The sequence below is a fragment of the Eucyclogobius newberryi genome, unplaced genomic scaffold (assembly GCF_026437365.1).
Source record: "Eucyclogobius newberryi isolate DKJ021-1_F unplaced genomic scaffold, fEucNew1.0.hap1 SCAF_6, whole genome shotgun sequence".
In the NCBI taxonomy this organism is placed as follows: Eukaryota; Metazoa; Chordata; class Actinopteri; order Gobiiformes; family Gobiidae; genus Eucyclogobius; species Eucyclogobius newberryi.
In genome coordinates, this window is record NW_027316278.1 from 13119186 (window position 1) to 13144273 (window position 25088).

At 39.0% G+C, this 25088-nt stretch overlaps 1 protein-coding gene across 11 annotated transcripts in view; it reads right to left on the reverse strand.

Moving 5' to 3' along the window:
• Positions 1-25088, reverse strand: part of arvcfb (ARVCF delta catenin family member b) — a 243346-nt gene that overhangs the window by 47461 nt on the left and 170797 nt on the right. For all 11 annotated transcript variants that reach the window (XM_072433079.1, XM_072433076.1, XM_072433080.1 and 8 more), the window contains 2 exons: positions 22029-22537; positions 8116-8299 (listed from right to left, as the gene is read on the reverse strand). In XM_072433079.1, the coding sequence (XP_072289180.1) occupies positions 8116-8299; positions 22029-22537 (693 nt within the window). The remainder of the gene's footprint in view (positions 1-8115; positions 8300-22028; positions 22538-25088) is intronic.

Genomic DNA, 25088 nt, shown 5'->3' on the forward strand with positions numbered 1-25088 from the left:
AGAGGAAAGTCAAATAGTCTTTGGGTTGGTGTTCCTTTTTGGGGGATTTTTTTGTGTGCAATTTCCTGTATATATTGTCAGTGAGTATGCTACGGATAGTTTGTGATTGCAGTTGAGTTCTAAGCCCTGCGTCTATATGAAAAAACTATTGCAAGCTGTATTCTGGCTGCATGGTTTCCTAGTTAAACTCCTGTTCTTTCTAGGGTCATTCACTTTTTCACTTTTTCTACAATGTTATGTGGCTGAAGTATTATAGGCTAAATAAAAAACACAGCTATTTCATTTTCATTTTTATTTGTAAAGAAAAAGAAAACATCTCTTCCCATGTTCTGTTGTATCAAGTCCTTCCACACAGACATATTCATAGATCTGGCTTAGATTTGCAGCTTGATTTGTGATTTGATTGTCAAATAATGTGAACATTTCCTTTGTCCTGTCTGTAATTTCAGAAGCGTTTTCTGTTTTATTATTACTGTGTCAGTGCCATTTTAGACAGAACTCCAATTTTAGAAATAATTGGGAGGCCATTACAGAAGTCAGATAAATGTGTGTCTTTTAGAGATGACCAGAGACGACGGGCAGCATTTTATTGTTAGTGGTCTGTCGCTGTCTGACGTGTGCCTTATCAGATGAAGACGCTGAAGCTCAATACAGAGGACAAAAGAGCAGCTGGAGGGACAGGCCACGACCAAACTGACTGATGGAGATGGACGAGGCTATTCTGACCCAGACAAAGGCACAAGAACAATCACATGTGAGAGACTTTAAATCTCTGGGGAAAACAAATCAAAATACAATTAATCATCAAGTGGCATTTGTGTTTTAAAATGTAAATATAAATAACTCAAAATCAATCAAACTTCCTATGGATCCAGCCCTGCAATGAAGGAAACTCCAACAAGGACATGGAGACAGGGCCTGACAATCCTACAAAGATCACTAATCACTCGTCACTCACTAGTGACTAATGAGTTTTATAAAGCCCACATTTTAAAATAAATAAATAAACAGGAGAAAGAGTTCTGACCACTGCCTCAGGTGGGTCTCAATCTGGATCATATTCACACTTGAAAAAAATCTGGACTTTTCAGGAGATCAAACTCTAGTTTGTTTTAATCAGTCTGAATTGTGTAGGTGGGAATTTACCCTCAATTATCTAATCCGGACAACAACATATGAAATTGTCTCCAACATGAACTGACACTTTTGTCCACTCTGAGGCGATTGATCCAGCTACAGAACATAATTCATCATCGTCACTGATTTCAGTTCAAGCTCAGTTTCCCGTTTAGTTTTAGCTTCAACATAAGAAAACAGTGTTTAAAAGCGCATTAGTCTCTGGCAGCTTCATGGTGGAACACCAAACATTTATCATATTGACAGCTGGGAGAAGGGAGTGAGCATAAGTTTCCATTTTCATGACATTTGCTGTAACTATTTTCAACAGTTTCTTTAATCCTGTGCATAAAGCTCTATTAGCTCAGTTCTGCTCTCAACAGGAGTCAGTCAATGAACGGACCAGACACACTTGACTTGAGAAATAAATTTGCTTAAAAACCCCACAGTGATTCTTTCTCCTAATGGTCAGCATGAGCCCTAATCTTTGTTTGAGTGTTTGCTTTATGTTTTAAACTGTAATTAAATGCGCCCTTCATCCTTGTCTGTGGAGCGGCAGCAAATCTCTTCCAGACAGACTTTAAAACAGAGGATTAGTGTTATTCGAAGGCAATGTTTTGACTTTGGAAAGAGATGGTTTGAGACAAAGAAGAAAATTAAAAGTTTAAATCCCCACTTGGAGCTATGCAACTGTTATGTTAAGGTCACTACAGTGGAAGGGGATTAAGTAAGTGAGTGCCAATTATCAGAATAGTGCGGCTGTAGTCGATTTAGGACATTCTTAGTCGACTAAAGACCTGCCGTATATTGATTAATTGGGGGGCAATAATAGGGGGTGCGGCTGCTAAAGGCAAAAGCAATTATCCAGTCACTCCACTTAACTCTACTCCTCTGTTGTCATGCAAAGAAATCCTTCTAATGGTCAACTAATAAAAACTGTGATCAATCAAGACACCATCGACTGATTAATTGGACTAAACGACTAAAGACGTACAGCCCTAGAGTAGAAAGTGTAGCTGTAAAGCAAAGACCACGAATGCATTGACTTTATGTTGCAATGATTAAATTGAATGATCCTGAGCGCTTCAGGTACAAGGATAAATGCTCTACAATTTGCCTGCTTTTACAGACCCAAAAGTGTATATATGCACATTTGTAATCTAAATAGTAAGTATTAAAATAAAACTGGAAATGAATTAATGGAAAAAAATGTAGTTGTTTAAAAACGTTTGCTCTCATATCCAGTAAATGCTTGATATTGTAAACATATTGATGCAAATAGTGTATGTAAATAAAACAGCATTTGAAAAACATAATACACAAGAATATAGAATAAAAGCAGATGTATTATCAAAATGCATCTGTAGTTTTGTTTCTGGGTTTGTCTCCGGCTTTGGAAAACACCAGACTCACAAACACGAGGCTATAGTTGAGCTCAGTAAACACAGTAAATAAGATCGAGCGCGGCACCATAATGAAACCATCCCGCCTTTTATCGGGGAGTAAGCAGCCTCTGTGTTTGTGTGAGTAAATAGATTCTCCGTAGCATCAGCACTTCACACTCCAGACATCGCCGGTCTAGGCAACAGCGGGCTTGGTTACGGTTACCGTGGAGACTGATTTCTATCCTCAGCATCGGAGAAAAGAGGACGACTGGGATGCATTGTGGTGTGTGACGCCGATGATATCTACAGTGGCATCAGAGGTGACAGAGCAGACTGCCAATTGTGGGTTTAGCCCCAAGGTAGAAAGAAAGGGAGGCAGATGAAAGGACCAGAAGGTATAAAGGGAGGACAGTGGGCTTAAAGAATGTTTGACCTGGATGATTACAACTATGACCTTATTTGGGTAGGATTAGTTTTACAAAATAAATTAAATTAAAATTTCCCAACGACATCTGTGTTTTATTGTGTTCAAGATAAGCAATGTGTAGGGGATTCTTACTAGTACAAGTACTGTAATGGTATTCATGTCGTCCCACTTATGAGAGAGGGGGACATTCAAAGTTGATATTGATTAAAGAATTGTATTAAGATTTCAAACATGACACACTGAATAAGTGTGGGTATATAGTTAATTGTTATATTTTAAGAGTAATTTGGGGCACCAGCCATTGAGTAGGCATTTAAAAATTCTATAATAAATTAATTCATTTATAAAAAAAAAAAAAAATTGCTCATTAATCTGATGGTTTGTGAGAACATAACTGTGACATTTACCCCTTTTCTGGAAATGAATGAACACTATACCAAAGGTAGTTTATGAAGATTTATTGACCAAATAATTAAATAGATAAATATGAATTTGGAATATGCAAATGAGTCGATAACCGATGGAGACACAAGACTGTTCTAGATCTATCTAGTTGTGTGTTAGAGTTAATTCTAAGATGATATTATCAGCCAGGCTGTGAAATGCATTCATACGACCAGAACCAGAAGCTGTGATGCTGAGATGGGCCTGTGTGTGTCCGAGAGCCTGTGTGTCCGTGTTGGTTCACTCAGGGGTCACGCTGCAGCTCGGTCCACACGCTGGGCAGGGCACGGGCAGGACAGTGTCAGGCTGAAGAAACACTGGATCAGGTTCAGTGATCTGCGTTCTCCTCGGCTCTCATGCGTTCCTCAGACAAAAAGGGCAGCCGCACTGATTCACAGAACAGTCTGAAGAGATTGTCCTGGATCCAAGTTTTGTTGTAGAAGTGAAAAGTTGCAAAAAAGGTCATTTGCTTGAGTTAGCATGATGCAGTTTTAATCACGTCCAAAATCGGGCACAGAATTCTTATTTATGGGAGAGAAAATTCTGTGGGCGTGTCCCTCTGGAATGGACTTTGTTCCCCAATGTTCAAAGCATGGAAGTCTTGACTCATGCAGAGACGTCATAAATCTCCAGGTGGGGGTTGTGCAATGGTACGACCTTACCCCCTGTCACCATGGCAACGTTCAGAGGTCATCTATGGTTTGCTACAAATGTGTGAAATTTACATGCTATTAAGGACTTAATTACATAAATAATGGACTGACAAACACATTAAATTATGACTGGTACCGTTTAATTCATGTCATAAGAATTTCTTACATTTTATGTTTTGTTTTAGCGTTTTAGCGATCGTATTTCTATGAAACAGGAGCAGCCTCTCCATTTTAAATGTATTCAGCCCCTCGATCTAAACGTTGTATCAAAAGCATCCAAACGTTACCCAATCTCAATGCTGCCCCCCAGACGTGACCCCCAGATTGTCTTTACTATGTAGTTTTACGAATTTGTACTTTTTTTGAAAAAAAAAATAAAAAAAAATAACTCGATTGTTAACATCCATATTGATTAGTGATAATGTGATTAATGCATTACAGTGTAACAATTCCATGTCTAATGGAAAGGAAAAGGCTCGATACAGTTTTTGATACAAGTGACCAAAACGCAGATTTTTTAACAAAATCGTTTATTTAAAGTTGCACTATGTAACTTTTCTGGTGTAGGGTCCGTTACATGATAATCATTTTCCCTAGAATGTTCCATAGTATGGCATTAAATATATCTATCTACATACAGGAATACTTATTGTGAGCTGATCTTACACTAGTTTGAATCATTTCTAAAATTATTCATAAAAGATCCTACTTTGTCCTGTTTATGTGAATCCTTTCAGTAGAAATAAGTACCTAGCTTGAATATTAGTTTTAGTATGGATTAGGTTCTGGGTTTTGATACTTTTGACCTTATTATTGCAATAGTTGAAACAATGACAGCTCTGTAAAGCCATAAGATGTATATGAAACTGTACCTATTTTTATCAAGCTTCTCGAGATATTACCTCTGCTCATTCTGTGACTTTCTACAGAGCAAAAAGCACTAAAAAGAGACTATTCTTCCTTGTATTGTCAGGGCACCTCTCGGTAAAAATCTCACTTGTAGGAGAGGAGAGGACTCGCAGCGAACCATCTGATGCCGAGCAATGGAGTGTGAAATACATTCTGGTACATGGCGTCTGGGCTAGATTTGGTTGTTAGATTTTTAGTTTTGGATGTCACCCAGCGCACGGCACCATCTTCTTGCCTGGATCCGACGTGGTCTAGACAGCGCTTGGCTCCGGGAGAAGACACGGGCACCACGAAACACCACAGTCTGTCGATGCGAGTGCAGCCAAAATGACAGATACAGCAGGGATGGGGGTTGGCAGAGCGGAGCGGAGCTACTCGAGAGGGGGAAAATACTCACACGATAATAACAAGGATCCACTGATAGAGAGAACTGTCCTCTGCAGGTGATGGCAGCGTTTCAAAGAGGTGCAGGGTGGGTCTGACAGTTTTTTTTTTGGACGATTTACCCGACTGTAAATGTCGTCTGTATCTTGAATATTTCAGATTATGTCGAAAAACTGAAAATCGTGACTTGTACTTTGTTCTTCGGCAAAAGTCAAACTAACGTTATTAAAGCGATCAATCAAACGCGGCAGCAACATCAAGAGGACAATTTCCTTTGGCGGCAGCTTGGAGCACTCTGCCAACTCAATTCTGCACTGCATTATAAAACTTTAAGGAAGGCTGGAGAAATATTTTTTTGTTGAAAAACTTTTAAAGTCATAGTTTCCCAAAAAGAGGGTAAAGATTAGTGTTGTGTGTATGTGTATATTGTGACCCTACCCTAAATGTGAATTTAGGGTAGGGTCACAATATGAAAACTGATATGTTGTTCCGTTTATGTTATAAACAACAACATATAAATAATTAAGGATATGCTCAAATAATTTAAATAATAGCTTGTATTTTATATTTGGTATCATATCGCCGCCCAAAAATCTGAATCGGTCGAGCCCTAATACACTTATAATACACTTATGAGCTGAAGTTTTCCCCTAATAAAAAAAATAATTAATCTGGTAACGCATTAAAAAACGGTTATAATGCATTAATAGGCACTAGTTGTTTGTTATATGCACTTATAAGGCTTTTACATATATCTGTTTAATGCAAACAGTATAATAAGCAGTTTATTAATGCTCTTACAATCATTTAGTTTTATTGTTTATTAACACACATATGTTTTGGTAATATAAATAGTTTACTAAAGAACCTTATTTTAAAGCGTTAAATCCTTCCTCACAGAACCAACATTTATTCCTCAACAATGCTGCAAAATCAATTCTTTAAGCTTGTGGTGCTTTGATGATTGTTCCCGTCCACGCCATGTGTTTAAAATGTGGTCAGAGGATCTCAGGACAGAAGAATGCTGCGGAGAGTTTTAGATTGTCTTACTCAGGCAGGAGTTATAGTGCAGACGGCCCAGTAAGGACAAGCTCTCAACATACCAACCGGAGACACACGTGCACAAACAAAAGCATCAGTCCAACGATAAATCCTCTGTGTATGTGAAGAATCTTTGTCCCAACCTTGGTCTCGTATCAAGAATTTCTGCTATGAGATCCTCTCTCTTGTCTAATTTGGATATATCCTTTTATGATTTTACTTAAGGTGAGCACAGGAAGGGACAATCAAGAGTAAGTAATGACTGTATTGAGCGTTAAAGCACGTTAAATTCACTTAAAGCAAGAAAACCTATTGGCACGACATCTTTTTTTTCTTCTGTATCTGCCTCTGTATCTACCTGCGTTGCACCAATGAAATTTCCCCATGTGGGACAATAAAGGAATATCTTATCTTATCTAGATTAATTACAAGTTAGACAAAGACTGCACCAACACTAAAACAAAAGACAAGAAAAACCTACAAGTATTAAGAGAAATGTGATATGATAAAATAGTTCTAGGTCGACAAAAGACATGCTCTGTGGATCGATTAGACAACTAAAAACAGCATGGAAAAATCTCTGAACCTATCAAGTATCATTATGGTTTAAAGGTGTATCTGTACCACAAGTGCAATAAAAAGACCACGAGAACACAGGAGCGCGTGCAATTACAAGATGTTGACACATAAAACTACGAGTAAACAGTAAAAAGGCAGACTAAACTGAGAATTTACTCCCAAATCTCAACATAACTCCATTATCCGTTCTGCTGTTGTGAATATAACTCCCTTAAAATCTCCCATAAAATAAGTAGGTAAGGCTAGGCAAAATAATATATGTCTGTTTGCCGTAACCCGACCGACCCGCTATGAAACTAGCCGACTGAAAAAAAAATATCAGCATTTTGTTTAAAAAACGTCAAAATCTTTTATTTTTCAATTATTTCGCCGACTCACCGACTGGTCTTTCCTGAACCACCGTGTTGAATATTTTTATCATGCTGATAAACCTGTCTTTCATCTCAAAGGACTGAGAACACACCACGCAACAAATGTGCGTCTTCATTTTCAGTCCTCCACATGCATCTGTTATACAACAGAACGCGCATATGGAGTGGTCTAATTATTTTTGACAAGTAGTTTGTCTCTGTCGGCGCCACTGAAGTCTCCATAGGACATGTGTTTCTCTGTCAGGGTGTGAAATTTGACTTACGCAAATGCATTCTGGGATTGAAACACGCCCAGCAGCGTCATCACAATAAACATGGCGGCGCCCGTGTCCTCCGCATGTTCCCCCCGCTTGCCTTAGCTACCAAAATAAAGGATAGCGGCGTACAAAAGGTCGATTAAAATATCTAAAAATCGTGAGATTTAGTCTCCCGATCGGGTTGATAGAGACGTTTTCCGCCATTGACTGTTGAAGCCCGACCCCTGGTGGTCACTCCGACTAAAAAAATGACAAAATTTTGATCTTTTTTTTTTGCCTTCAAAGTAAAAAAAATAAGAATTTGCCTACCGTCCGAGCCACTTAAAAAATGTTGACTCGGGTTACAGCAAACAGACAATTTATTTGGGGTAGCCTAACTCATAAAAATATTGGTCAGCAAAAACACCATCGACTGATCTCATCACTAACTTTTTAAGGAGTATCGTGTGATTGCAATAATACTTCAAATGCCCTCTTATATATATATAAAAAAGTGGGTCTTTGTGGAGCCTTTTTGCGAGCTGGTAAGACAGAGTACACGGTGAGTACCTGAGACAGCCCGAGGTGTTCTTGAAGACGGTGGTCCACTCTGCGTCGCGAGGCTTGGAGTCTTCGTTGGGCTCGTGTTCCCACCCCGAGTGAGGGATGATCACCTCGTTTGTCATGGTCTGCAGGCCGTGGTTTATGATCACCATCTTCAGAGGCTCGTAGGAGGACAGGTTCCACAGGGTTCCTACGCACAGCAACAGGCGAAGTTAAATAAGTCGGATAATAGATGAACTACAGCAATATTGCAAGAGAATTAAGATTAACACACGACTCAAGGCCAAGATCATGGTTGGACGCCTAAAAGAAGGATACACATTTTTTTTTTAACGTCAACTGCAAAGAAACTCATGGGAAACTAACTTTATGTCAACCACAAATTTAGTGTTACGAAGTGTTGTATGAAAATGTATGTTCTTGGGTTTCAGGCATTCATTCTTCCCTGATTTGAATGATTTTTCGTGACAACTTAGCTCTAATGAAGCAAAAAAATTAGGTGAAGTAATAGGAGTTTGTTGATTAAGCCTCACTGATATTCCTCAGGCTTATGTGCGACTGCGTGAAACTATTAACAAAAGCCAATTTTGTATAGATAGGGCATATTAGATTTGGCATCACTTCCCCATGACAGTGAACCACTACATCTCTATAACCAGGCGATACATAGATTCCTGCGTGAGTAATTTGACTTGGCGGTTACAGCGCCACGCATCTCGACATCAGCAACATTAGGACAATTTTGAGCAGAAAATGTGATTTTAGCTAACGATGCTGTCACTGTAGCGCAGCAGGTGGGACACTTTTGGCAGCTTATACAGAGAATAAATGACAAGCAACAGATTGTGTCACAGTTGCACTTTCCCAATTACACAAGAGATTCAAACAGCGTGGAGATTGTGCCAGTCCCAAGCATGGATAAATGCAGAAAGTAGCATCTGTAAGGGCATCTGCTTACATTTACAAGTCATACATTCTCAAATGTGATGTATTCGACCAACCAAATACAAAAAGAGTAACATCTACATGAGTTAAAACTTTGATTTGATGCTTTGATTCAAGAAATATTGTGTACATATGGAGAAAGATTATTTCACATGAGTTTAAATTTTCATGCGCCTTTAACAGCTATTTTCCTTGAGATTAGAAGAAACTAATTTTAACTATTATAGATCATAATCAAATATAATTGTTGGAAACCTGAACTGAATCCATTCTAAACCAGGGAAATTGCCGAGCCAAACCAGTCAAATCCTGCACAGCAACTCTGCTTCTTAAACTACACTTTGGGAAATGATTTTGAAATTTACAATCATCAAAATTTGAAGGATGGCAGAAGCGAAACGTTGAAAATACGAGCAAATTGTTTTATAGTCATGCTGTCATACTGAAGCCATGAATTGTTCAACCTTCAGAAATATTCTCTGTGACAAAGTTGGCTGAATGTTGCTATCCCAAATGTGCGGTCTGCTGACTTTACCTCCTGTTATTTCATTCTGCTTGTCCTTGCTCCCCCTTCATAGCCACTTACAACATGTGATTTGTCTGGGGCACAAACTCTGAGTGTATATAAATGTCCTGATCTGCTCATAACACAGCAAGCGATTCCCCGTGCCCCACAGTAACGGGCCATAAAGGCAGCACTGAAACTGTCACACTTCCTCAGGCTTTAAAATAGTTCCGTACATTTTCCAGACACATTCACTATTTCCGTTGTTAAATCCAGGGAAATGTCATCTGGAGGGACCGTCCCAGACTAAAAATACACGTCTGTCCCAAAAAGTCAACATTAGCGAGACTAATTCATGCAAGGTCATTCTGAATCTGATCAAAGTGGTTTTATGAGATTGGCAGGAGAAAAGGGCAATTCTGCTTTTAAAGACGGTGAAGGTCTTCCACATACTTGTCTCCATGGAGATGTCATTTTTACCATGCCTTAAATGTTCCATAGTATAGCATGGTGATATGTGGAGAGGCTCACACATAAGGCCCATTTTTCTTGCAATAAAAACACTTTAGACCCTTACATTTGGCAGCAATATTTTGATGTGAATGTACGTTCATATCTGAAAGGAGGTGTACACAATATAGGTTTGTAGGTGTATGGATGTTAGATGCTTGTCTTTGCCTATGGCGTTTATTAATATGGCTTTTACCGTGGTGTTTACAAGCAGGAAAATGGATATTGACTTAACAAGCAAAGCATGGGCAATATGAAAACATCCATCTTTATATCCTGGGAAGTGTCAGACAATACCACTGTGAGATACAATATCATATTTCCTTATCTTAGTTGTCTTATGCCAGATAGCTACAGACATTATTTTTTGTCTATGTTATGTGCAGTCGTACAATAAACAAAACCGTGGGCTGAAATAATATCATATTGATCTGTCACTTGAGTAACTGCTGTGCTTGTGATGAAAGAAGTAAAGAGGCGCTTTATGACTGCCAAGGACACAGATAACACACACAAATGCCCTTTTGTAATATGATGTGTGAATAGGTTCAGAATAGGTTTGTACAGGCTTTTAGATAGAGACCCGTCTTCCCGTATTTTGGACGGGGTATTTTAAAATGTGGACGGGCATTTTCGAGTGCAGGGACGCCCATTGTATTAATAAATCTTAGAAAAAAAGGGAATATTATCATTAAATCGGGCCGGGAAGCTTTTGATAATAGTCCGCCATTATAGTTTACAGTTTACAAGTGAAAATTTGCATGCTGAGCGCTGATTGGTCGACGAAATTTGAGTGCTTGGCTCTGATTGGCTGCCGAGCAGTGGTCCAGAGAATGCCGAAGCAACTGTTTTTTTCGCCTAGTCGGCCCCCGTACAGGTGTTTTCAAATCCTATGTGAAAGCCTGGGTTTGTAACAGCCATCAGAAGACTTAATGGAAAGTGGACGTGCACTAAATAACCGCCGATGGGTTAGGATTAGCTAACATCGAATAACTGTGTACTTGTCTTGAGAGAGAACAAAGCAAGTGTCTAACCAAATCCCCCTGACCCAGATTTGTTTCACTTGCCAATTATTCTTTGTAAAGGAGAGTGTTTTGAAGTATAATAAGTAAATCGTCATTTACGTCATTTTTCCATTTAATTCTGTTCAAAACTGTCCCCGCCACTGTAACAAGCAGCAGATTGTCATTTACATGATTTTTAAAATGGTTATGTGACATTTTTGAACCCAACACATGTCTTCATTTTCCAAATAATCACAACTAAGTACAGAGATGTGGGCGGGGATAGGGGGTAAGTTAAAACAAGATTTTTTCTGAGCCTCAGTTGCAAGACAATACAGGATTACTCAAACACGCAGGTAATCAATCCAAATACAACACGATTTTGCGTAATATATCTCCTTTAAACTTTGAGAGGGAATTGTTCAGCAAATGTTTTATATTTATTCACAATGTTGCATTCAGGGTTCATGGTGAGTGCATCCGGTAAAAGGAAGTGTGAGCACCCAGGCATGAATCGCATTAACAGTGAAAAAGGGCTAATGCTGATATGATGACAGTTAGTGAACAGTCATCCGCTGCTGTGACATTAGCATATGTTTTACCTCTGACAAGAAACAACCAGCGGGCAGCGGAGCCTGTGTGCCACAAAGACGAGGATATCAGGCAGATACAGGCGCTACCGATGAATACTGTGGTGTCATAACACATGGACACGAATAATGTACAAATCTGCATAAATTAAGAAGTACTGTGTTACTCTATAACTTTAAAACATATTGTGGCCGCCATAATCAGGGTACATGATACACAGCTTTCAGGATTGTACAGACTAAAGCATCCATTCATTAAAAACCGAACTAACTTGAAGGTGCACTGTGTCTTTTTTGGGTGGAGGGAGAGGACATGTTATAGGTCAGGTCTGTGGAGAGTCAACCCCGCCCACAGTAAGATAGCCTGTTTTTAATGATATTTTATGGGGAATGACAACACTTAATTGAATAAATAAGATCGATAATGTATTGCCAGGCTGTAAAACATTCCATGTAAGATGCTGACATCTCTATGGAGACAAGCAGGCGGTGGTTACGCAGTGTACAGTACATTTAAATAGTTACTACCATTCCTTCTCATGAATATAGTTTAACCATTTCCCATGTCAACATGCACATATTTATAGTATATATGTAGTATAATCGACACTTTAAATATTTAAAAATTGAATTAATATATTAATGATATTGATTCTACATTCTTCTTCTTCTTCTTCTTCTTCTTCTTCTTCTTCTATATAAAGTGTTGAAATCCTCTCTCCATCTGCCACACTGTTGGGGGCAACTTAGTCTTTAGTCAACATCAGTTTTATCCTCTGGAATGTGTAATGACTGTGGGTCTCCAGCTGTGCAGATAAAACAAACACCTCATTCATAATCTAAACTTCACTCTCGTACAGTCCTCGTATGATGGATGGATCAGACTCTGCTTAATGTAAAAGCGCTTTCAGATTCAGAGCACACCCTGCTAAGAGATTAGTGAGGCGTGATGCCACTACATTATGTGCGTCATAAAACATGTTCAGCCGCCTGTGTCTGACATTATGGGTTGTGTTTTTCCAGTATATAAAACGTAAATAGGCACTTGGTTAAAATAAAGGAACATTTTGAGTTTTAACCAGACTGTTCTATTTCAATACGGCGAACCTCAAACAAGAAATGTACAATTTAAAAATGGTCTATAACAGGATTATACCAAGTTAAACATAGTCCTAAATGAATTACAACTCCTTAAATTATAACTATGACAAAATATATGGACATTATCAATGTATCAATATCAATTTAATAATAACATTAGGCTCCATGTCAAATTAAATCAGATTCTTTAGCTCTGTAATGTTATATTACAGATGTACACGGGTATTATAAGAGGTAAATTAATTCAACAGGCACATTTCCTTATCCAATAATAATAATTCTTCAGTACAATGACGTTAAACGCAGGCGTATGTGTTCAGGTGGATCACTACGATAATTATATTTGTCACTATACAAATAAAGCCATTTTTTGATTATCTATTTACTAATGAATTTTAATGGCAACATAATATACATAGCAACGTGCAAAATATGAATAATCCCATTTTTTGTTGTTGGAAAAATTCTCAGATTGATAATAAATAGGGCTCGGAAGGAAGAGTCGGACTGCAAATCACAATGTTTTCTGGTCGTCCTATCCATGGTCTTCAGAATGATGAGAAATTAGCACCACTGACACAGCGATTAACAATTTAAAACAACATAGTAATGCTTTTGAAGTCCACAAAATGTTGCATATAGTAGAACAAGCAGCTGCAACCCATGTATAGGCCTCTTACCGACCAACTCCAACCAGAGCATTATTCAATCATTAACCGTCTTAAGATTCCCCGATTCCCTGTTCCCTTCACCATCGCCTCCAACAATCTGTTTAAAACATTGCTTATTCAGAAAAGTCTACACGGATTTCATTTGCCAGCGGGTAGGACGAGTCTTGTCTCTGCCCCGGCCGCGATCCATCGAGAACGACGGGCGACACAACGTTATTTAAGATGACGGAGTGCCAGAGTCTGAGCCCTGTGTATTCAGAGCAGGTTAGGTCCGTTTGCCGTCCTGTGTCTGCCTGTCAGAGGTGATCGTGTGGGCAGGACGTCCAGCTGTCTCCTGGGGCAAGAACCAGAGGCTGTGTTGTGCGATATCGCCGGCTTCAATTTCAGCCCATGCAAACACAGCCGGTGTCGACATACGTCTGGATTTAAACACGGGGCAGCTCTTATGTAACGTAATAAGCTGTGTTTTATTGATGACTCCAGCACAGGAATAGGAAATTATTTTATGGTAATGAGTCTCCACTTATATATACAGTATGCCAGTTAGGGATGTCACAATGCAACGTTTTAGAGTCTTGATTTTAGTATTAATCACAATTATTGGCAAAAAGAAAGGAACCGTAATATAGTATTTTTTTATGTTAAACTATGCAATTATTCCTGTGAGAAGAAAATGTGTTTTTATAACAATCAACCTGTCTCTCATTTAATACAGCAGATTATTTTGAAAATGAAATATAATTGCCACAAATGGCCTAAATAACATAAATGAAAGCTTCTTCTTCTTCTGTTACTGAAAAGGTGACTTTACCACCACCTACTGTAGTTGTACGTCTAACTTCTTCTTCTTTGTATTTCTTCAAAGTATGTGTTTTATGCTATACCATAGAGGAAAAAAGCAGAAAGAGAAAGAGAGAAAGCGCTCTAAATCAAAGCTTATTTGAACTTTATAATAGCTCTTTTAAGTATTATATCAGTTATCAGCGAGATGAGCTCCATGGTAACGCTCAGGGAGACTTTGAGCAGAGGTCAGACTTTGGAGGACGTTTATGTTCAAGAAATCATGACTAAAAGCCACCAAATAAAATCAAATTGAAAAACGAGATGGATCATTATGAGATTTTTATTTTATTTTTTTCCATATGGCCCAGCTCTCGGTACAAGATTTTGGGAATTAAACCATTAAGTAATCCAATCTGTTGAAGCTCGATACTGAAGATAGCTTTTGCCCTCTTTGTTTGCTGTTCTGACACTTTCAGGTCCCTCTGAAGATACATACTTGGATGAAGAGACCCACCAACAAGCAAAGATGATTTACCGCAATCCATAATTAATATTCCTGCATATGCAAAGCTTGTAGTGCAATAAAAAACATAGCTGACATGTTATGATCCTAGTCATGCTTCTGAAAACAGCATAAACAAACCACTTTTCAGATTTAAAAGTGTTTTCCTTACAGTTTTATTAATGTTGTTTATCCACGGAGAACTTTGAAGAAGGTCACACTCTCACCAACCTCCAAGTAAATATTAACGCTCTCAATTAAACATCATTTTCTTGAATATTCTGAGGTGAAAGGCACTGGGAATGGCAGAGAAGATGGAGCAGCCATGGCTAAAGCTAATTACATTTTCCAGGCAGCTCTTGCAGGCATGTTGCTCTTCCAGGAGGGCTATTAACTTAGTTCTGCCCATTACTGGTCTCTTCCTCCTCCTCCTCCTCCTCCTTCTCCTTCTCCTTCGTCTGCCTTAGACCTTATGCCGTCCATCATCAGGGGGACAGAGGAGAGGGGCGAGATGGAGGATTGCGAGATGGAGGATTACTCGGAGCGACGGAAAGAAACAAAGGGCAAAAAGTCCTTAATTAAATGAGGTGGGAGGGTCCGGGCACGAAAACATGCGTGTTGTTGGCACACAGTTTAGCAGGAGAAATGTTACCTCTTATTATAATTATTATTATTATTCTTATTTGAAGGTTAGAAACCTTCAAATAAGGCTATAAAAGGATATTTTTTCACTCTGATAATTGTATTCTCAGCTACCGGTAATACTTTTAAAGACATGTTTTAACACATTTCTGATGGATTGACATAATATCGTCTGACTATCATTATCGGGACATTCACTTTTGTCAATATCGCCCATCCCAAGTGAAATGTGTTCAACGATTGTGCCATAACCAGTCCAAAGTACATCGTCAGGTTCCTTTAATTGTCAATTGTAGTGCAACGGTGTGAGGACGAGCCGATGATTGTAAGTACTTCTTAAAGGCAATGTAAAGATATGAAGTACATGAATTGTGATGAACGTGAATTACAGATTTTGCTCTAAGTTTGAGTTTGAAACACTAATGCGCATGCCACAAGACTTTTATAAACATCACCCGTCACTGTTTTTCATTGGAAAGCACTTTGTTTGACCTGTTGCTGTTATAAAGTCAAACATGCAGCGTCTTTATTATGACACAATGGAGGATATTAAACATTTGCGGTCTTGGGCAATAGTCAGATAAACCCACACAGTCAGCAGCAGTAACCCCCGGTCTTACGATATTGGCTTTATTTGTCTTTTGTCCAAGCTCTTCCGCTGTGATTGGCTCTCCCGCTGGTGGCTGCACATCTGTCAGCCATTAACACTCAGCTGGAGTAAAGAGGACAGGCTAGAGTCCAGCGGCGCCACAGTGAGCAGGTCCATCACATGTCGAATTTCTACAGCCAAATTGGTATTTCTGTCATTTAAAATTCATGTATGACAGCAAATCAGCCACTCAACACACTTCGTTCACTTTCATTCACAGCGTTTAATAGAGCACGTGACCAGCTTTCTGAACTCAAACTTTCAGCATGATAATGAAAAAAATGTGACATAAACAGCACTTTGCATTAGGGGATCGTCGATATATATCGGTTCCAGTGTCGTACCGGACAATATTTTGGTGCTAAGATACTGCGAGTGTCTTTGTGTCATCCCCAGGTGTCCACATCGTCTTTTTGAACAGATTAATGAATAGAAATGGAAATAGAAGAGCAATTCATGCAGTATGTTTTGCACAATCATACCACAAATTATTTTCTATACCATTCTAATACTTTCTGTTATTATTTTGACTCAAGTGAGAAGTTAATTAAGATGAATTTGTGGTCCTGGCTATGGATTTTAAAATCTAAATATTTGACCATCCCAAATTTTCATGAAGTAAAAGTGAAAGATTGAAGTGAAATTTATAATTTTTTGGTTTGAAAATAGTCCAGATTATTATTTTTTAGTCGTTATGATTAGTATTGTGAACTGAATTATCTTGATTGTCGATAAACCGAATAATCCCGATTCCATAGATACAATTTCACACAACCATGAAAACGTACAACAACACAGCACAGGTTTAACGACACTAATTATCCCAATTAGCTGAGTTGGCTAAAACTATAGGAAGATTGACTAAATCTGAGACAACTATATGAACCATAATCAGTACAACTCACAGCAATGACGTATATCGCATACACACAGCCAAGCTTTCAAAGCTAAAATGTGTGCACTGAATACGTAAAGATTATTTTAGACACTTGGCACGCCATGCTTTAAATCCTGCCAAATTGCTCTGTATGCATTTGTCATAAGGCGGGTACAAAACTCGAGACATCTCTGTAGGAAAATGGCAAAACCATGGCTCTAAATCTGCCTAATAATCTACATTTCCAGAGTTTCACAAACACCCCACAGCCACAGAGAGAGGGAGGGAGGGAGGGGGGTACGTAGTCTAAAAGAAGTCTAAATATATGAACACGTGCTGTTTGAGTCTGCGACGTGCGACGGAAAATAAACCCTCTCCACGTCAGTCGCTTCCTGCGGAGAAAACTCAGATCTTTGTGGGTTTACCAGGACTGCAAACTCTTAGACACATGGGCTAAGAATAGGGACCTATATTTAAAAAACAACAACACTCAATTATAGAGTATTTCATTATAGAAACCACATGCGGCAGTGACGATGAATGCTGCAGTCTCATGAGAAGAATGAAATAGTGGTTGTCATTTGTATTGTAGCAATTAAAACCAGTTTATGTTTAATGTCAGCATTAAATTAGGCATTTTTGTCTTTCATTCAGTATGACATTATCATGGTATAAAGTCTAATATTCCATCTAATTTCTCTTTAATCGAATCAAATCTACTTAATTAAAACTACTGTTCATATTGAGATTGTGTTTGATGTGAAACATTTGAAAAAATAAAATCTCCACAGATAATGAATGAATGCAAACAGGAACAGGAGATTGAGAGAGGCGGGGCTAAATAATGAGTCAAGGGGAAGAATGAAAAACATCCCACATCCCCTCTTTCCTGTACCCTGTTCCTCTCGTGGTGCAGGGTTATTTTTAGCACCAACAGGGAGCAACGCGCCGCTGTAAAGGCAATAATTTGAGCTGCAGCGCGGCCATCGCTCACTAAGACGTCTCTGTCACAGCCAAGGGAAGCAAGAGCGCGCTAATGCAAGAGGAAGAATACAGTGTAACAGCTGCTTTATGAAAAGACCAATGTGTTTAGACTGAAGGTGTCAATAGCGGTGTTTTGAGAGGTGTTACCCGGTGTTTTCACCACGCAGATACTAAACCTAACTACAATGTCCATTATTGTTTGAGCTCGTTTCTGTCAGGGTCTTTGGATGTTAAAATCTAAAACAAAAGTAAATTAATGGGACCAATTCACACAAAGTAAACATTTAAAAAGAATTTAATAATATACCGTATGTATTTTTTAGTTTCCACAACCTACTATGGCTTGATATTAATGGTGTTTTGGCAAAGGTTGTAATCCAGATGCACAGGATCAGAATTACCTGTAATATTCAATACCTTATTTTCCGGACTATAAGTCACAGTTTTGGCCAGGGTGCGACTTATACTCATATTTATACTTATATATTTATACTCCGGAGCGACTTGATGTGATAGTATTTGTTATTTTCACACTTGCAACCGCATTTCATACTCCAGTGCGACTTACATATGTTCTTTTCTTCTTTTTTATGCATTTTTTGGCTGGTGCGATTTATAATCCGGAAAATACGGTAATCAGAATAAACTAATACACGTTTGCATCTGCGTTCTGAAGCTTGATGAACTATGAGGTTAAGTTCCTACATTCCTTTCTCGTCCTCGCTTCACATGTCACGCTGAAGTGTTTCTAAGCAGTATTTTACGCTTCCCAAAGGTCATTTCACAGGACAAAAGCTCGTCTCGGATGTCTTGGCGTGCAAACCAGTTTAAATGTGCCTGCTCATCGTGTTGGGGTTTGGTTTACCCATGGGCTTCAAAAAGATGAAAAGTTTAGGACCGTTACTATAGCGATTAACAATTCAAAACAAAATATCATACTTTTGAAAGGTCAAATATATAATGGGAAGCTGAAATCCATGGATAGACACACCCACGTGCTTATCCTGTATTACACTCATAGAAAACAACTTTATTCCCCGGATGACATTTGATGAGATGAGACTCAATCACTATCGAAGCCCCTCTTAAAGGAGTAATGACACATTTCATTACATGGAGCAGAAAGCCTCACCCGCTACAATCATTGCCTGCATGTCATTTGATTTTCTGTGAGAACAGAGTGGACGTTTTATTGTTTGGGTGGTATTGACCCTAAATGAAATGCTTTTGAGTTGTTATTGAATGTAAATAATCCGATATTAAGGTTTTGGTGTCGAGAAAACTAATCTAAACTGACAGGCTACGTCTGTATACACCTGTCCATAAAGCACTTTACAAGTTACTTTTACAATTCACCCTTATTTAATAGGAATGAGACAAGATTTTGTGCTGCAAGGATAAAATACACATGCACTGTTCTATTTTTATCGTTTGTATTATGATTTTAATGCATTATATTATTCAGGGGACGGCCTAAGGCTAATTCTGATACAACGCATCAAATGGAAACATTATGTTCTAATCGTAAGGGCCCCTTAAAAAAAAAAAACTTGATGTTTATTATTCTACTTGTACTTTATGATCAAGAATATATTGTATTGTATTGTATTTTTGAGTTTGTTTGTCTAAGTCACTTCCAACATGGATCACATGACATGGACTCACTAGTTTACATCAGATTAATTATGACTTATTCTGTATAAAGTAGACAAAGTCAGGAAAGTCTAGAACAATTTTCATGTAGAATACAGGATTTGTTTCCAATTTTAGCCTGATCCTTCATTTAAGTAACACGATGTGAGCTGCTTGTGATTGACAGTGTATTACGGCAGTCTTTTATCAGTCTTCAAAGACACACTTCTACCTTACTGTGCGTTCAAAAATGCCTGAAACCAATTACGCTGACAGAATAGAAGCAAACGGGCCTGTCTGTCCTTTAGGTGTGCCTTGTTTCAGAAGCTTACATAACTTATTCTATATGGCAGATCATTTGTGGGGTAAAAATTTAAAACTGGAAGCCCTTGTCAGGATAGCAGTACAATGATCAATACAAATTTAATGATGACAAACGGCCTTATTATATAAAACATTTACATACAAGAAGCAGCAGACTCTCATTTCAGTTCAATCTTTTCACAAAAAAGTAAACCTAAAAGTACTTTTCATCAGTTGGTTTATGTAACTTTACTTTAAACTTCAGAGTTTAATTTTAAAAAGCTGGTGACATACTAGAGGATTGTTCTGTGTTCTTCTCACAGTAATAACACTAAAATTGGATCTCTACAATGTAACCAACAGTATTAAGATAAGATAAGATCCTTTATTGTCCCACATGGGGAAATTTCATTGGTGCAACGCAGGTAGATACAGAGTATCTACCTGGTATATATTATGTATACCGCAAGACTTATTTGACAAGAAACATGCGTGCTGAAATTAAGTATTATATTGCTTGTATCTACGTAAATAAAATACATGTTAGGTTACTAAAGAGAATGTAGAAAATGTTATCATTAATAGTGTTGTCACGTTACAAAAATGTCAAACTCAATATTGTTTGGAAAAGGAAAAGGCTCGATACTAGGCCCCGAAACAACTATGATAATAAAAAATCTAATTTTTTTGGCAATATATTGTATTCTCAACTGAAAATAATGGCGCTTTATTCATTCTAAAACTGTTCAGGAAAGGACACATTTTGCCCTGTTAATGTGCTTTTTTTAATCGATACTTGCTGAAATTAGTAGTACTGTACTTTTCGGGTTATAGAGCACTCCTGAATAAAAGCCGCTCCAACAAACTTTAGAAAAAATAGATAATAATAATAATAACTTTCATTTATATAGCGCTTTTCAGTCGAGACGCTGAACATATATAAAAAAAGGGGGGGTATTTACAGACAGGGGGGGACAACACGTACAATACACATTAATATACAGATAAAATGAACAAGACAGAAGAAGTAGAGAGAAAAAGATGGGGATGTAACAGGGGGTAGAAGAGTGGGCAATGGGGTAGAGGAGGCTAGGGGTAGGGGAGGTCATAGGCTTGGGTGAAGAGGTATGTTTTTAGGCGGGATTTGAATGTTGTGAGTGAGGGAGAGTGGCGGACAGGTTGGGGGAGGGAGTTCCAGAGTCGGGGTGCTGTTTGGGAGAATGCTCTGTCGCCAAAAGTTTTGAGTCGGGATGTTGGTGCAGTCAGGGTGAGAGAGGAGGAGGATCGGAGAGCTCGGGAGGGGCGGTGGGGGATGAGGAGGTCAGACAGGTAGGGGGGGGCAAGGTGGTGAAGAGCTTTGAAGGTGAGGAGGAGTATTTTAAAGTTTATGCGCTGCTTGATGGGGAGCCAATGGAGAGAGCGGAGAACGGGAGTGATGGTCCATATATAGACCGCACCTGTCAATAAGCCGCAGATGCCCACGTTGTAACATGAGATGTTTACACATAGTATACGGTACTAGGGTATATGTATGCCGGTTGTCTTTTGAATCGGGGGTCTCGCAGCGCAGAAGACCTAATTAGACACATTCCTCAAAGAATATGAGTTGGATGGTAATAAAACACACAGCATTTTGAAGCTTAACAAACAGAAAACATCCCTACTGTCCCCTCTGTCCTTGATGACTCATGATTTATCTGTGTCTGTGTCTTCATATCTGGTTCATCTGCTCCTGAGCTTGTGCTTCGCGAGTGAGTGTTACGTTGTAAGATGAGACATTTACACAGAAATTATGGTCCAGACCGGCGTATATTGCATGTGTGCATTCCATGTGTGTCTTTGTATTCTGCCGTGTCTAGATTCACTTCCTTATTAGAGTCATTTCTCCGTGAATATGAGTCTGATTGTAATAAAACACACAGCATTTTGAAGCTTAAAATAAAGGTAACACTGTCCACTGACGTCTTCTTCTACAGTGTGTCAAATAGTTCCTGCAAGAGCGCCCCCCGGTGGCCGTTAGCCAGTACAAGTCAAATTAGAAGCATTGTTAGGAAAAAGTCTGAAAAAGTCTGAGTGGCTTAAAGTCCGAGAGTATGGTAATCTAGTTCTGATTCTAGCTTTAGTATCGCTTAGTAGTTCTTAAAAGTATTTATCTTTTTAATACTTTCAACAACGCTAATTGTGACACATTCAATAAATACGTCATATCAACTGGTCTTACCGGTGATTAGCTCTCGAACCTCCATGTCGTTGGTCTTCCTCAGCAGTCGGATGAGCCCTGGAATCCCATCACAGTTTTTGATGGCCACTTTGTTGTCGTTATCCTTCCCATAGGAGATATTACGCAGTGCCCCGCAGGCTTTACGATGCACCTCTGACTTGGGGTGATCCAGGAGCCCCACCAGCACCGGTATTCCCTTCAGCAGACGCACATCGTTCTTAATTTTATCGTTTTCGTAGCACAGATGCTGCAGGTAAGCGGCCGCATTGGATTTCACCGGGTCGATGGGGTGACCGAGCATGGCGATCACTTCGGGCAGATCGGGGTCCCTCCAGCGCGGGTCTTTGCGGATGCTGTCGATGGAGGGTGAGCGCCGGCCCCCCATGCGGTCCAGGCTGGCCATGCTTCCCCTCTCGGGTTGTGCAAGCGGGGCCGAGTAAACGCCGTGGATGTACGAGTGGTGGCGCTCGTCGATCAGCTCTGGGTCAATTGGCTCGTCTGGGTAGCCCCTGGAAAATGAGAAAGAGGGCATGAGGACAAAGCCAGACAAGTAAAACGGAAGCTACTGTTCAGAGGTAACACAAACATTGACATTAGGATATTCTTGAGAACACGACAAAAAGTAGCTCTAAGCAAGTACCGTATTTTCCGGACTATAAGTCGCACCGTAGTATAAGTCGTACCAGCCAAAAAATGCATAATAGAGACGAAAAAACATATATAGTCACACTGGAGTATGAAAAGCGGTAGCAAGTGTGAAAATACCAAATAATGTCACATATAAGTCGCTCTGGAGTGTAAGTATAAGTATATGAGTATAAATATAAGTATAAGTCGCACCCTGGCCAAAACTATGAAAAAAGGTGCGACTTATAGTCCGGAAAATACGGTACAACAGATTTTTTTTACTGAACCAGGGACTAAATCAGAACCAAACCAAGACAAAACAAACAGGGGCAATATATCAAAATGTAGATCCTATCATTAATTTAAAAAGCAATATCGCAATAACGTTACATTCGCACCAAATCACCAAAGCAAGTTTCTATGTTTGTGAATTCTGTTCCTAGACAATTCTGATTCTCTCCAATGCGGCGCTCATGTAAGATGGTGACACAGACACACTTGGGACTGAAACGATTTAGGCAGCCACAGGGAAGTCGTTGAGAGGAGCCAACTGAGGTGAGCAAAGTGACTAATGAGGAGAAGCGGAACAGAGGGGGGCAGGTGAATACTAGGACACTGTTCTGGACCGTTATGAAATAGTCTGTCGAAGTACCGGTGGCAGCCATTCTCCCCTCACGACCACGGAATTCGACGCAACTTTAAGTGATTATTCATTCTAGTCACACCTTGGACTCTAGCCAATGTACTGTAAACCCTGATTGAAAGACAGAGGAGAAAAGTAAGTTGAAAAAGCTACACCGACAAAGGGAATGAGCTTTGAAACTTGCTCCAGTGAAGTTTTTTTTCCGACTTTGTTTTGAGGCCGCCACATAGAAGACACAGAGAGAGAGCGGATTTGATGTCTGTTCCTTTCACAGAACTGAAGAAGCCTGGCTGTGGCCCTCGGGGAAGTATGTGGCGCTCAGTCTGACGGCCTCAAGGCTTTGACACATGGGTCTACAGTATGGACTTTGTAATCTACTACTTGACTCTTGCTAACCTGTTACGGGGGTTGAGCTGGGCAATATATTGAAAGATCATATCAGGAATAATGTTTTGAAATGATGCAAAATTGTTTATTGTGAAAAATGCTACAAAAAGAGCTGATTAACTGTAAAAATTAAAATTAGTTATGTTAATAAGGGTTTAAAGTGATATTTCTGCACTTTTGTGATTCATTTGACAGACATTTCACATTTTTCTGACAATTAAACCTAAACTAATATTAAAGATATGCTGTAAAGTGCCTATGACAGGTTGGACAACTCATTCAACCACAACACAGTGAAGACAAAAATATTTACTTCCTGTTGACATCACCCACCGACCACAGGCCAAAACTCATCTAATGTCCCATTTTTATTTGACAAATAAAATATATGAGACCATCTTTATTTAGTTGAATTGATGTTTGGAGGGTAAAAAAGTATATTATTTTGTGTAAATTAAAATCATGCATAAACTTTGGATGGAATGAGCGTCACTTGTGTGATGTCACTTCCTGTCATTTTCAACAGCTTTTTTAAACTTTTTTCCACAAATAGCTAGTTGATTGGTGCAAAACTGTAATTTATATGTACAACAAGTATAAATACACCAAATAAAGTCAAAATTAGATCATACGCACGTTATCGCACTTTTGGATTGACATAACATTGTCTGATTATTGTTATTGTGGATAGTCCCACCACTATCTCCGGCAATATGGTTAAAATGCAATGTAGAATAATTTGATTTTAGAATAATAAATCACCAGGCAATGTACAAATACAAACACCAATTAGTAAACTAACTGGGAGATCACAGCTCTTCTAGGCAATAAAACGAAAAAGTTTAAGATTAAACGTGAGCAAAAGTTCAGGAACCCAATTTTGAAGATGTATTACTTATTTAAAAAGTGCAACAAACTTTACTTCCCTGATTAGAGTCTGTTTTCACCCCAAGACTCTTATTTCAAACATGTAATCCAGAGGAGGCATATTATTTGGACTGACAAAATACTGTACCAAAGCCGTGTACTTTTGAGACATATGTGGTTAGGAAAGTTATGGCACGGGGAGAGGAATTTAATTAGGCTTGTGTACTTTTGCAAAGCCTTTATCTCCTCCCCGCGCTCTCAGCAGCATGAGACTTGTTTATCCACGTTACATAATCCAGCTGGTCTCGTCTCTCAAACTTTGATGTACGGCGGTTGGTGGTACAACAAAATGGTGGCCACTGGTGGTTGGCAGGGAATTCCACATGAGCTTTAATTTGAATGAGTTTTATGTTAATTGTGTGTTTTTTACAGTTGGGGGAAGACAGGGGGAGGTCGCTGCGTGGCGCCGTTGCCTTATCGCTAGCATATTGGTTTTACTTGGCGTAACTTTATGTGATTTGATAAACCGTAGACAT